General features: G+C 38.1%; 1 protein-coding gene across 2 annotated transcripts in view; it reads right to left on the reverse strand.

Moving 5' to 3' along the window:
- VAV3 (vav guanine nucleotide exchange factor 3) overlaps positions 1 to 15,289 on the reverse strand; it is a 271,460-nt gene that overhangs the window by 105,721 nt on the left and 150,450 nt on the right. For both annotated transcript variants that reach the window (XM_040471158.1, XM_040471159.1), the window contains 2 exons: positions 7,547 to 7,572; positions 1,414 to 1,459 (listed from right to left, as the gene is read on the reverse strand). In XM_040471158.1, coding sequence (XP_040327092.1) covers positions 1,414 to 1,459; positions 7,547 to 7,572 — 72 coding nt within the window. The remainder of the gene's footprint in view (positions 1 to 1,413; positions 1,460 to 7,546; positions 7,573 to 15,289) is intronic.

Below are 15,289 nucleotides of genomic sequence, written 5' to 3' on the forward strand. Positions count from 1 at the left end.
AAATATATTACACCTCACACAAAATAAGAAGAAAAAAATCTGTTCACAGCCATGCACTCATACTAAATAGAACTGAAGAAGTCACTTCTAAATATTACTGCAGAATCCTCTGCAAAGGGTACTGTGTTGGGAATTTTGAACTATTAAAATAAACCAGAACACCTATTTTTTTTTTTTAATGGCCTCAATTTTGTTCTGTAGTTAAAAGATTTAAACTGATCTCAGGACATAAGTGAGGCAATTTCTAGCCAGAGGCAACAAAGGTCCTATAAATCTTTTCCAACAGCTCATAAACTGGCATGGCTACCATGGGTGTGGTTTCAGTTAAAAGCTAGAATGCTTTGAAAGCTCAGGTTTACAACTAGGTGAATGCTGTTTACGATGAGAAAACAAAACACAATCCAGATTATTTTCCAGCAAGGTTGCTTCATGCCCCACCTGATTTATTATCAAATTCATATATTTGGAATCCTTTGGCCATGAGTACCCTTTACCCATAATAATAAGACCATTTACACAACAAACCTTTGGTAATTAAACTGAGGAAGGCATTGTTTAATGGGTGGAAAAATAATTATACTAAAATAATGATAAACAAACCTCATGATGTTAAATAGAAAACAACTGTATGCTCTCTGCAGACAAACAATTGGTCTCAAAGGAGGATACTTGTTCACCAAGTCTTTAAATTCATTCTTCTATCATAAAATAGTACAGATGAAGGATGAAGAAAAGTATTTTCCCAAAAGAGGAGGGTACCAAAATTGTCTAGTTTATGAATTTCCTTCACCCCCTTAGAAAATGCTAATTTTGGGGGTGCCTGGGTGGTTCAGTCGGTTGAGCATCTGACTTCAGCTCAGGTCATGATCTCGCAGTTCATGGGTTCGAGCCCCGCATCAGGCTCTGTGAGGACAGTTCAGAGCCTGGAGCCTGCTTCGGATTCTGTGTCTCCCTCTCTCTCTGCCCTTCCCCTGCTCATGCTGTCTCTAACTCTCAAGAATAAACAAACATTAAAAAAATTAAAAAAACAAAAAAAAAAACAAAAAAAGAAAATGCTAATTTTTAAATGCTAGCTTGTTGGATGATCTTCTTTCCACATTTGGGAAGAAGGGGAGGGTGTTGGATATACTGGCATTAACCAGGGAGCCTGAAGCTGTTCAGCAAGTAAATACCCAGCTCGATGGCTGGTTCTTGAGTGCAGTACTGGTGGTTACTCATCACGTGAGCCTATCCCAGGAAGCACTGTCAGGTAAATGATTTACACAGTAGACTGGCGCCTCCTGGTCACTCATCACATACCAAACTGCCAGGAACAAAGGCCAACAATCCGTCTGACCTTCTACAGCAATTCCCATATACTTTCATAATCACTTAACTGAAGTTATGATTACAGACAAGTAATCAAAAACACACCTGGATCCACCTGTCTCGGGTTTCTTCGTAGTCCATTGGTCCGTTTCTATGCAGAGAAGTGAAACAAAGCAAAACAAAGATTTTGCATTAGTAAAATTGTATTAATATGTGATACTTCGGAAGGCCAATAAATGTTTCACTTTTTCCATTTAAAAGTATGACTGAATTTGAGCGAAACCTGCTTCTACTGTGTTTGTAATTTAACATTTTTGTTTCTCTAATAAGTCTTTCACTTGAACATCTATAATTGATGTTGCTGATATAACACCACAGAAAAGAAAGATCTTTTCATTTGCCATCTCTGGGTATTATGGCACAAAAAAATTTTTTTTGGAAGTCATAGTGAACACAGGAATTATTAGAACAAAGCCCAAGTAGCTATTCTTGGTTGGAAAATGCTCCCAGCAAAGACATGTGATGTCTAAAACTCTAACTCAGCTATTTCTGAGGCCTGACAGGCCAGAGACTAGAGAAGATATACAACCTCAAAACCAAGATCTGAAGCTCTGACTTTAACAAACATTTAACTGAGAATGGTGTTTTAAATATGGTCACTTGCATCTCAATACTTTAAGAAATAAAACAGGCATGCAGCTTGTGAAACATGAAAGTTAATTTTTATCATAGAAAAGAAAGCCATATGAAAAATTGTGCATTACAAAAATTATAAATAAGATGCAAAACAAATTTTAAATGTTTGAAAATGCGTGGTTATATGTTCCATTTCACAAATAATTAAATTCATTCCCACCTAATAAGTAATCTCACTAATTAATAAGGACTTATCACTTTTTATTATACAACTGGATGAAATGCTGAGTCTGTAAGACCACAAAATTTAGATTTTTACAAAAGCAATTTTCTCTCTGTGTTGGGGTTTTTGCCTGTGTTTGGAGGAGACTTGGGTTCATTCAGAGCACACTTGGCTTTGCTAAGCACATATTAACCATGGATTTTTCTTAGGGTTCTTCTTGCTGTTTTCATTCACAAGTTAAATGGGTGAAATAGGTTCTTACAGCCTTCCTGTCTCAAAGCTCATCGAGCAGACTTTCAGGATTCTCAAGGTGGGAGAAAACTGAAGAAATTTTTACAATTTTTGTTTTTAACCAAACTACTTTCAAAATGGATTTGAAAAAGCCCAATATGATCATTAAAATCAGCGGTGAACCTGTGTTGAGCAAGATGGGTAACTGTACTGGAAAAACTAGTATAAAGAGAACTGTTATAAGTGAGAAGAAAATGTCTCTCTGGGCTCTTGGTAGACAAGGCACAAAAAGGAGAAGCGTGAGAATCCAAGATTCATAGCTGATAATTTGGAAGAAAGCTGCTTTCAATGAAAATATCTGTTCTCCCTGAAATGTTGTAACATTTTGCAGAGCTCTCTCTATAAAGGACAATGACCACAACTGACAATATTTTCAACAGGAAAATAGATAATGATGGATATCATGTTGCTACTTACTTCCTGCATATCCCTTCACCTTCTTAATGTAAAGAAGCTGCCTTTCTGTGCTCTTATACCGTATACAATCAAAATGCTGGAGGCAAGAAAGGAATAAAACCTTAGGGCCTTATTCCTGGAATCCCCAAACTAGTACCATTTAAAAATCATAGACTTAAAATGTGGAAAAAAACACTTGGGTTTAAGACCAATGCTATACTACCTGAAGTGAGGACTGAAATAGAGAATAATTTGCAACAACACAGATGGACCTAGATGGTATAATACTAAATGACATAAGTCAGAGAAAGATAAATACCATATGATTTCATTCACATGGGCAATTTAGAAACAAAAACGAACAAAGAAAAAAAGAGAAAATGAACATACAGATTGTTAAGTACAGAGAACAAACTGGTGATTCCCAGAGCGGTGGTGGAGGTGGCTGAAATAAAGGGGATGAAGAGTACATTTATGTGGTGAACACTGAGTAATGAACAGGACTATGAATCGTTGCACTGTGCACCTGAAACTGATATAACACTGTATGAAAAAAACAATAGAGAAGGGAGCCTGGGAGGCTCAGTCAGTTAAGCATCTAACTCTTAACTTCAGCTCAGGTCATGCGCTGACAGTGTGGAGCCTGCTTGGGATTCTCTGTCTCCCTCTCTTTCTGCCTCTTCCCCTGCTCGTGTGCACACTCTATCCAAAAGAGAGAGAGTGAGAGAGATTGAACATGGTATAATTATTAAGAATATGGATTCTAGGGGCACCTGGGTGACTTAGTCGGTTAAGTGGCCAACTTCACCTCAGGTCATGATCTCGCAGTCCATGAGTTCAAGCCCCGCGTCGGGCTCTCTGCTGACAGCTCAGGCCTGGAGCCTGCTTCAGATTTGGTGTCTCCCTCTCTCTGCCCCTCCTCTGCTCACACTCTGTCTCTCTCAAAAATAAATAAATATTTTAAAAAATTAAAAAAAAAAAGAATATGGATTCCAGAATCAGACTGCCTGAGTTCCAATTCAGACCTTGTCACTTGGCACCTGCTGTTTGACTGTGAGCATCTCTGTGCCTCAGTTTTCTCACGTATAAAATGGGGATAATAATAGCACCTACTTCACAGCATTTGTAGTGAGAATTAAATGAGTCCTGTGAAATGCCTGGAACACTTCCGGCCACACAGTTAAGTGACAACTTTACTGTTGTTGTTAATAATGATAATAACAATAATATCATCATCATCATTACTATTAACTTCATGGTATTTTGACTGTTTACATGCACACAAATTACAAACTGTTTTTCTAAAGTTATTGCCCTACTGCTTATGTTTTAGGTTTTTCCTCCTGATAAATCAGTGACCCCGAAAACAAATTTTTCTGCAGGAAGAATGAGTGTAATTATGATTTGTTGTATTGAAAAAAAAATTTTTTTTCAGCTACTTATACCAAATGCCTTTGGAGATTTATTTTACTTTAAAAGTACCCAGGGGCTCTTGGGTGGCTCAGCTAGTTAAGCATCAGACTTCAGCTCGGTTGTGATCTCAGGGTTCGTGGGTTTGAGCCCCATGTCGGGCTCTGTGTTGACAGCTCAGAGCCTGGAGCCTGCTTTGGATTCTGTGTCCTCCTCTCTCTCTGCCACTTCCCAGCTCATGCTCTGTCTCTCTCTCCAAAATAAACAAACATTAAAAAAAACTTTAAACAAAGCATCTAAAAACTATTTTACATTGTAAAAAAATTTGTAAATATTTAGCAGACCATAAACAATTTTAAAATGCTAATTTCAATTGTCATTCTGTCATATTCCATCCCATCTACTCCCCTCCCCCACCTATATTCTCAAAAGCTTGGACAGAGCTTCTGTCCCTAGCAGGGAGAGGAGAGAAAACAGGAGTGCACACCTAGAGGCAATCCCTGGGAGCTGTCAAATGCAGCCCCATGAGATCAGGAGAAATGGTCTTTAGAACTTTCTCAATCTTCTTTGATCAAACTAGAAGGCGCAGGGGAGGGGACAACCAACCAACCTAATTTTAGAAGCATTTGAGTTATTTCTTGCTTCATTACCCATTACCTTGTCTTTCTCTAAAAGAAATACTTTTATCATCCAAGAATCTCTTCTTGCCTCTTGGGATAAACTTAATTCTCTGTTGATTTTACCAACAAAATAAGCAAAAGGTTCATTTGCTATGTAACTGGCTTTGGTACCTCAGTTTTAAAGGTAAAAAAAAAAAAAAACCAAAACCAAATTAAGGAATGGATTTAGAGTGCATATGTGTTAAATAGATAGGTAATAATAATCTTACTTCCCACAGCTGAAGGCAGCTTCTGAAGACCCACTCCAGAATAGAACATGGGATGAACATGAAGGGGGCTCATGAAGGCCTACAGATCCTGTAGCTATTAAAAACTGACCTATCTTGGGGCGCCTGGGTGGCGCAGTCGGTTAAGCGTCCGACTTCAGCCAGGTCACGATCTCGCGGTCCGTGAGTTCGAGCCCCGCGTCAGGCTCTGGGCTGATGGCTCAGAGCCTGGAGCCTATTTCCGATTCTGTGTCTCCCTCTCTCTCTGCCCCTCCCCCGTTCATGCTCTGTCTCTCTCTGTCCCAAAAATAAATAAAAACGTTGAAAAAAAAATTAAAAAAAAAAAAACTGACCTATGTTAAGAATAAAGTGTAAAATTAAAAATTACAAAGTCACAATCATAGCTACTGAAAGGGGAACAGAATAGGACTACAAACTGGTATATGGAGAGAAAGAACTTCAAGGGTGGGGAAACTACAGATGACAGAGCTTACAAAAGGGTTTATTATTTACTACTAGGAAGACTCCTGAACATCATACAAGCCTCTGCCTCAGAGAATTAAACCACCCTCCACACAGTCTTGGTGGAAAAGCATAATAAAGTGCAAGATGCTTCTTAACGTTTTTTTGCGACATTTCTCCTTAAACCAAGTTAAGGTTTCCAAATAGATTGGGTAATATAAGAGCTTACTATAATTATGCACCCAAAATAAAGATGAGCAGAATCACACATTAAATAAAAATTGCACTTATTGTATTCAATACTTAAGCAAGTCGCAAAACCACTGATGCTGCATTAAAAAAAAGTCAACGTGAAAATTAATTCATTTCATAATAGGCTTCCGTGTCATTTTTTAAAAGGATAAAATGCTTGGAGAGAATTATTTAGTATCATGTGAAAATCATTAACTACTTCTTATTAGCACACTTTCTGTAAATACACCCACTTCACATTACTTAAATAAAATCAAGTGAGATCATCTTCTTTGGAAAAAATAATAATACATATAGCTAATAGGGTAAATGTAAAGTAATACTTCGTGCAAGTTCAGAGTTCTGTCTCAATAATCTAAGGAAGTGTGAGAATAAGAGAAAGCAGGCCACTTTCCAAAATCTTCATTGGCAGCACCCTTATAGTCCTGATGAAAAATCTGACCTGACAACTAAACAGTAAAAGAAATTTCACATTAATTAATTTTAGCCCTAGAAAAGCCTACATAAACTATTTTTATGATATTCCTTGATCTAAATTCTAGACTAAAATTCTTAACTGAAACACTGAAGAAGTGCATATGAGCATCCCCATAGCACATTCTTGATACCCTATATGTGCAAATTATGCACTTATGCAAAAGAGAAGCAGAAATAATTGCTTATTTAATCTTACTGTGCTTTTCATTATTTTCACAATATAAATGCCAGCCTATTAAAAAATATTATACCACCCTTAATGATACATAATTATTACATTAAAAAAATTTTGTATAGAATGTTTTTTTTGTCATTCTTTTACTCTGAAATTCTCAAATTACTGTACTTTTGATTCACATAACCAATCACATACATTTTATATTTTAATTTTCTCCATGATACTATTTTTGGGAGGTCAGATGAGAAATCTGCTACTTTTGGTTAAAGGCCAAGGCAACGGTTGTCTGGAATCTGTCATATTTCTCATTCTTTCATATTTTTTTAAAATACCTTTATTCTGAGAGGTGACAGGGATCACACAGTTCTAAGCCATTAGACCTTAAACTGTGTTAAGCTGAAAAAAAATGCTATCAGATCTTGCTTTTGATCAATAAGACACGATACAAATCATGTTTGTGCTCAAATAGACAACTACTAGAAACATGAAACCACATTCTGAGATGAACACTGTTAGAACTTTTCAGGACTAGCAAATGTTGGGCAGCCATGCAATGTTTCATGACAGGGACACATCTACCAACTCCCTGGGGTGAGGGCTACCTTCCTTCTGTACTAGTAGGATCAAAGATATTTATTCCAAAGAAATGAATATAGTTGCATTAACTTTTACAAACCTCAGGGTTTTGTGGAATTCTGCAGGAAACTAGGGAAAAGTATCCCGATATTAGGGCCACATGTTGTTAGAGTATTTGAAATTTACCTGAATAAGTACCTAAGTATGATGTTCCATATCACACACATTCTTAAATATTCACATTTTCCCTCTACCTAAGATCTCCAGACAGTGACTGAAAATTCCTCTGATCTAACCTGTGCATTTAATTCATAAGCACTTGATTTCTCTAGCTCTGTTTCTATCCATTTTAAGACACACATTTAGCATTCTAAAAGCTCAAGCCTGCTTAAGTTAACAAACAACCTGAAATGCAAAAGTTGTATAAAAAATTTTTAAATGTTAATCTTACCTCCGGTGGTTTGAGCGTCCCTTGTTCTGAAACAAATGTAAAAATTGGCATTGTCAGTGTAAAGTTATTTTGTTTAGTTAGCAACCTTAGCTTGTTCTCTGCAGCTTGGTAAAACACTGCTGCTTTGTTTCCCTAACTAATACTTGTAATATATTTCCAGGGTCCCTCAGGCTGGGCTAGTAATTGTTTTGCAACCCAGGTTCTCTTGCCTTATTGGCTTGTCAGGAAAGTGACTCACAGTTCTAAATGACTTCTAGGTTATGCTTAACTTTTTCAATTGTTGATTAAGCAATGTCAATCCAACCACATAAAGCTCCTTGAAACAGAGGCTTGCACTAAATTTACATGCATGAGAAAAAGCTAGGTGGGAACCTTTCAACACACCTAGTTTTAAGTCTAAACGCACTAAGTTACACAAAGGTATTTCATTGAGTATAACAACTGTGAATTTAACACTGTACAGTATTGCATATGAATTTTTTTTTCATTAAGTGGCTGTAACTCTTATTTTTTTAATTTTTGGGGGGAAAGACAGTTTAATTTAAAGATGGAAATACAAAACTGACAGGATTCGACCTCAATGCTAATTTTTCCCTTTCATCTTTAGTTTCCTCGTCTGTAAGCAGAAACAACAATCTACTCATTACATTTGAGTTCTTGAAAATGACTAACAGTTGTAAAGGACCCGGAGATCCGCAGGTGATGAGTACAGTGGCAGAAGGGTGAAGGGTTGTTCTGAAAGTAAAGGCAACACACTGCACGTGGACACCTGCTGGATACTTAGGCTTCCTTTCTCCGTACCCAAGAGCACCTACACACGTTATTGCTTTTCCAGGCTGTGATGGCAAACACCTTGTCATTTTGAGTCTATGCCTGACTGCTCCCATCCAAAATGGTCTTCTGAAGAGGGATCTGAGAAAAAGAAGAAACTGAGGGAAACACCAGAAAAGAAAGGACAGGCCTAAATGAGAGCTTTGTAAGCTGTTTCAGTAAGACCATACAAGAAGTCCCACAACCCGAGTTCAAGGGGACAATTCCAACCTGAACACCTGACTAGCTGCCACAGATTGCTTTACACAGGAAGCTGCCTGGGGCATGGAACAGAAGGTTGTTTTGTTTTGTTTTATAAAAGAGTACTTCTGACTAATGTAAATGGAAGACTCATGACCAAAGTCACCTTTCCATAGAAAAGTTAGGTGTGCACTCCCCTGTCAATTTCAAGCCCCACGCCACCAGCTTTCACAAATGACTGCCTTCTATGAAGGCATCTTTGCCAGGTTTAAAGTTGGCCTTTACAAAGGAGTATTCCTGGACAGAAAGCTATTTCACTTATTTTCCTCATTTAGAAATAAGCAATGTTTCAGAAGATAGACTGCCTAAGAGGTTTGTGGAAAGGGTCTCTATAGGTACCATTTGGCTGGATGCTGTGTCAAGACTAAGAACCCAGGTTAGGTGAACTTAGGTTCCTAACAGCAGGTGTGACACCTGTTTTGCTGGTTTGACCAGAAAGACTTCTATTCCAGAATAGCCCTAAACTACTTTTTTTTTCTCCTACTGGTGCGTTAGAGAAAGAGCCTGAACTGAGAATCATAAACTGCAAGAAGCACCAAATGGGAGAGGAGTTTAAGTTTTCCATCTAAGGAGACTGAGAAAGGCTGGCTATTTCCAGATGTCCTCCAAAACGGAAACACCTCAGATCTTTTGGGTTCAGTGTTCATAAATGAATATGCAACTTAATTTCAATTCAAAATTACCATTTTTTTTCTGACTCTTTGCATATAAGTATTTTTATGTCCTTGTGAGTAGGTCTTTTACAGCATGTTTTAAATGTATTCTATTTTTGTATAAAACCTATGATCGCCGATGTGACAGTAAGTGAGACACTATGGTCCACGAGGGTCATCTGGTTGCTCCTCAGAAAGGGGAAAAGATGGCATCTAAGGTGGTCAACTAACTATGCAGACACTTGTACCTCTTTACCCAGAAACTAAGATCTAGGAATAGAAGACTCTCACTGACAGGCTCTTCATATTTTGTTATGTAGTGTGTAAGTTCAATGTGGCCAGCTCCCTGCATGAGTAAGCACCTATTACAGGACTCAAGAGAGTGAGAGGTCCCAGCAAGGCACACAGGTGACTGGTACAAAGCCAGAAGCAATCCAGACTGGGCTGACCACCTTACCCAATCTCTCTCTTTCATTTACGCACTTCCTGTTGGCTCCTGCTTTCTCTCTTTGGATGTCTCATCAGCTTTCCTTGTAATTCTGATTAAATGTACTAAGAACTCCTCTACACAAAGCCTCTTCATTGTAATCCAAGTAGGAAAAATGGAAAAGAGGCTTTGTGCTGGATGTAACTCCAACTCTAAGGACCTGAGTTCTTATTTAGGGCTTACCTTTTCCTTGCCACCACTTCCAGTCCTCATGGCTACCATATCTACCCTCTATACCCTGTCACCCAGGAAAGAGGCCCACGTCCTCCATAGAGTTGGTATGGAGAAGTTCACACTTTGATCTTCTCACACTGGGTCTAGCAGAGTGGCTCTTAAAAGTCTCAGCTTTTATTTACTTCTGTGTCATAGTAGGTTTCTGTAAATTTTCTAAGAATAGTGCAAAACCCAAAGGTCTTGAAATAACTCTTAGAACCTGTTTTAAGTTCAGCAATTCTTATCTTATTACTTTTGTACTTACCCTAGTGGCCACAGCATTGAACTATTTGCCTCCTTTATAAACAAAATCTAAATTCTGATAACCATACTAATGCAACAGCTTAACTTATACTAAAATAACAGTGATGAGAGAGGAAGACCCAACTGCCAAAATTGCTTTATACATTTTCAAAGTAAAGGCTCATTCTGGCTAGAAAAATAGAATAAGGGCCTCTTTCAATGAAATATTCTATGGAAAGGTTGCTTTAATTTTGAAGTCTCCAACACCATCTTCAATCTCCTCTTGATATGTACCCAAAACTACTATGGCAGGTACTTGGGTCCCTAAAAAACACTTTGTGTGTCACAGTTCTGCATCAAGATCAAGATAATAAGGGCTGATGACCATCAAATCTATTTTAGCTGAATTCTGACCAAACAGAAAGGTTGCTGCTTGAGATCTGATGAAAAAGTCTTTCTTTCTGTCCTCTCTTTTTTCTCCTGGGAACTTCCTTAGGAGAGTAATTCAATTCTTCAAGTTTCCCAAAGTTTTTAATCCTCAACTTGTCTTTACCCCGCAGCCTATTCTCAGACTGCTATTGATCAAACTATAAAATGTTCTTACCCTTTCAAGAGCCTTTCTAGATGGTGACTCACAGGCCCTCAAGGGGTTTATACCTTGCATTCTTTCATCAAGTCCCGACTGGTTTAATGTAATTCAGAGAAGGGGTGTTACTGAGGTGCTTGGAGGCTTTGCAGAACTCCATCTTCAATGCCAGCACAGGGTTCAATGTGCATATTTGTGTAAAAGAATTGTTTTCCACCGAGGCTTTAGATTCACTTAATACAATTCATTTGTTTAAACAAAAAATTCAGTCCTATTATATTTGTTTTTCCAATACAAGTGGCTCTCAAAGCATACAATATTACACAATTTGCTCTCTTATCTGAAGTTCTATTTGTTAAGACTAAACAAATCAATGTCCAGTAAGACGGTTGGTCTCAAAAGAAGCCACAGAAAAGTAATAACCAGAATAGCTTTTGAAGGCGCCTTGTCATCATGGCTAACATGCTATTTTTGTCAAACATTAAAACTAAAAGACAGTTGAACTGATAAAATTTTGAAGTTAAACAAATGTTAAGTTCACCACTCAGATCTATAGCAATATTAGGAAGAAAAAAGTTTAAATACTTGGAAAGAGATTTTGATTTCAAGTCTTTTCATGAGCTCTAACAGACCACATGATATTTTCCAGTTTACTTTAATAATCATTAGTATATCACTAAACTCACCCAAATAGTTAAGTGGAAGGAATAATAACCAACCATGAGAATAAAATTTTCTTGGTAAATTAAAAAAAGAGGGCTAATTTATGGGAAAGGCTTTAAGTCATATGAAGTAGAACCAAAGTCATTTTTTGGTAATGAAATCAATGACCAAGTCTCAGTTCATGTAAAAGCAATCTGATAAAATGCCTAGTGGCACAAGGCTGAAATAAAACTATGCTCTAAGAGCTTACCTCTTATGATAAAATACTGCACTATTATTAATAAAAAAGGCATTTCAGATGCCTTTTGGGGTAGAGGTTCTAGGTAACAATCCTGCAGGTTTAAACCATTAGGATACCAAGGCAACTTCCTTCCAATTAGGAATGGCTATAGCAGCAGCAGGAGCAGGAGCTGGCCTAGATAAAAGAACGATTAAACAGAGAAGCAAATGGGGACCTGCTTTGGTTAAATATTAGAGCAGCTGAGGCTTGCATTCCCACTAAAGGAAAAGATGCATTAAACCAAAGTTTCTGCTCCGGCAATATTTGCCTTCCAGTGCGACTTTCTTTGTTTAAACTGAGAGGCTGCAAAGCAAGCTATTATTGATCAAAGTCAGAGTAAGAAGGGTTTAGCAGGGGAAAAACACAAGTGCTCCCAAAAGGTCGCAGTTTGGATTAGACCCTCTTGGTGGTGTGCTGTGAGAAAGAAATGCCATTCTAGAATTGCATCAGCTCTGCAGCGACTTGTTGAGAGAGTCTCATGTAATGGAGTCCATACCTATTCATTATTTAGGTTGGAAAGTTCTGGCAGCACACTTCAGAGGCCATGTACGTGTTGATCATTGAGGTTGCCATGGTGAATGTGAAGGCATCAACTCAAGTTCAGTGAAAATGAGAGAGGGAAATTGCCTGCTCTTCATATCCATGCAAATTCTCAAATGTTAAGACATAAACTAATCACCCAGCCTTCAAATTTGTTTCTAAGTTGCACAGTTTGTCTTATAAATACAAAACAGAAAACTAAAAACACCTTTTTAAAATATTTCAAATGCACTTGAATTAATAATCTGTCATAGTTCAATATTAATATAAATGACTTACTTCATTCAGAAATGCACTGCATTTTTGCCAAGTAATTATTTCAAAGATGAATGAAAACTAGGTAAATTTAAGGGTGACAGAGCAAGAAACATAAAAGGTTTCTAAATTCAGGGAAGACAACATCCAAATAAGGCTTAAGTTCCACAAAAAGAAATGCCTAAGAGCTATTTCACATGCTGATTGGTTAGTGTCTAGCTACATCCAACACTATTAAAGACTGTATTGGAGCAGAGATATCCCTATCTGGGGAAAAGGGAATAACAACTTGAGGTTAAGCATCCTGACTTTGGACTTGGTACTAAGGGATGAATACAAAAGATGAAAATACGTTCCCTACAGGAATGAACACATATTCTACTAGAGGAAATGAAAAGTGCCCAAACCGTCCATGTATTCCACACATTGTCTACCTCCCCATGTAATTAAGTTGAGGCTAATGTAACTATTTTTAACCAATACAGTGTGATTAAAAGGAAAAAAAAAGTGTTATTCATTTCAGTTTATGAGGTTTTAAGAACAGCTACTGGGAAGCCATGTGTTGAATTTGCAAAGTCCCAAGATGGAACCAGCTCAGATCCCCAAGCCATTTCTTAGAAGGGAGCCACCTTGGAGGGCTTTGGAACTCACAGCCAAGAGTGCATGTGTGAAAAATCAATGTTTATATAGTAGACCCAATGGGATTTGAAGTATTTTAGGAGTGTTTTAGTTGCTTAACAGCAAATACATAAAACCTACATACAAACTAATTAGAGAACAATTTAATTCACACTACTGTTGGGTGGCTAAGGTGAGGTTAAATGATTGGCAAAGGGCTTGTAGGGGAAGTAAAGGAAGAATAGATCTTGGAACTGTTGGGAGAAAAGGGAGCGCATTTCAAGGAGAGGAAATAGTAAAACCCCAGCAAGAATTCTGAAAATGGGATTGACTGGATCAGGGAGTATACTTCCCTAGAAATTGAGATATTATTGTCATCAGGTGTTCTGTGATATGGTTCTGTTCCTCGCTACTTATTAACCTAACCTAGGCTCCCCTGTCAAAGGCCTGATGATTGATGCACAGAGCATGAGCCTTTCCTTGCATAAATACTAGAACGGAATGCAAAGGTCCTACCAAGTCTATCTTCAATTCTTAAAGTACCAGCCAGGGATTCAGAGAAGGTTTTCATTTCACTTATCCTTCATCGAGTTGGGCTCCAGTTTTTACAAGGGCAGAATCAAAACCTGTCCAATCTCCCACAGCCTCCTGTTTCTGGTTCCAACACTATAGTGATCCTCAGAGCCCAGAAACCCTAGTGCTATACTTCTACTCATTACACTGTCCATCTGTTTGTCAGCCATTCATCACTTGTCACTCATACTTGTCACTGTCTGTCCACTCACTCATCCACCTACCATGGCTTTCCAAAGGTAAGGGCATCACTTAAGTATGGTTCTTATCAGCAAGAAGCTCCAGTCTAACTGAAGTTTGGACACTACTCTGTAAGGAATGGAAGGTATAGGGAGCAGTAGAATCTTACAATCAGAATTGATTTTAATGAAGATCATGTTGGAAATCATATAGAAGGAGTATGATTGACAGCAAGGAGTTAGGAGGCTTTTGCAGTTGTCCAAACAAATGACACTGAGATTTTTTTTTTCATCTACAGCAATACCCTATCAGTGGGTTCTAGAGAGCCTTAGGAGGAGAGCTAAGAACAAATGGTGAGTAAATGAAGATGAGAGAGGTGGGCACATCAAGGCGCACATCCAGGTTCAGGTGAGTGCATGGATGCTGAACCTTTAACTAAGACAAGGAGTAGGCAGAGGAAGCCTCTGTTAATGACTAACAAGGCTGGTTTTAGACATGTGAAATCTGAGGTCACTGCAGGACACCTGGGAAAGGAGATGGGAGAAGAAGATAGAAATTTTGAATCCAAAGTTCAGGAGAAAAGCCTTATGTGGAACTAGTGACTTATCTGCCTGGGTGTAGGTTATAGCTAATGCCAGGGAAATTAATCAGATAGCTAAATGACAGCATGGGGGATGTGGTAGGATATGAAGGAAAGTGTCAAGGGGAATGGTTAAGAGTACTGAATAATAGGGAAAACTCAAGTTAGGTAAGGCCTAGATTGTGATGACCAGTGTATTTGGCAATTACAAGTAGAACGGAAGATTCTCTAACCTTCATCAACTCCTGGGCTACCGTGTCATTTTGTACAACTAGTCCCCCTTCTCCGCCTGGACCAACGTTGAGAGAAAATGGCATGATCCACTTTCTGGAACTGCCTTCTACCCCAACTACCCAATGTTTATAATCTAACTATTCCTACTGGGCACAGCTTTCTGAGCTACAAGTAGCCTCCTGACTCATATTGAGCCTATCAGACTCTCTTTGTCTCCTAAGAATATAGTTAGACTACATTAAACAATAGAGTTATAAAGCTCTGTAAAGTTGAGGTCAATCTCAAATCACCTAAGATAAAATTTTATGTGGGAACCTGGATTATCTAAGCATTTGTGTTTGCTCTAAATCAATACCATTGACTTGCTTTAAATTTAGCTGTTTAAATTTAGCTGATCCCACTCCCCCAAGTCAAGTTCTCCTGAAATGCTCTTCTCCAGAAAAAGCCCCATCCAAGTAAACTAGCTCTCCAGCCCTTGATACATCTTGTTCTCCCTCCTGCCCTCCTCCCCTACATCCACATTTCCCTGAATGTCATACCCATCATCGAAAACTATACTTTTGAACT

The sequence above is a fragment of the Herpailurus yagouaroundi genome, unplaced genomic scaffold, assembly GCF_014898765.1.
Source record: "Herpailurus yagouaroundi ecotype Mexico unplaced genomic scaffold, PumYag 77, whole genome shotgun sequence".
Taxonomy (NCBI): Eukaryota; Metazoa; Chordata; class Mammalia; order Carnivora; family Felidae; genus Herpailurus; species Herpailurus yagouaroundi.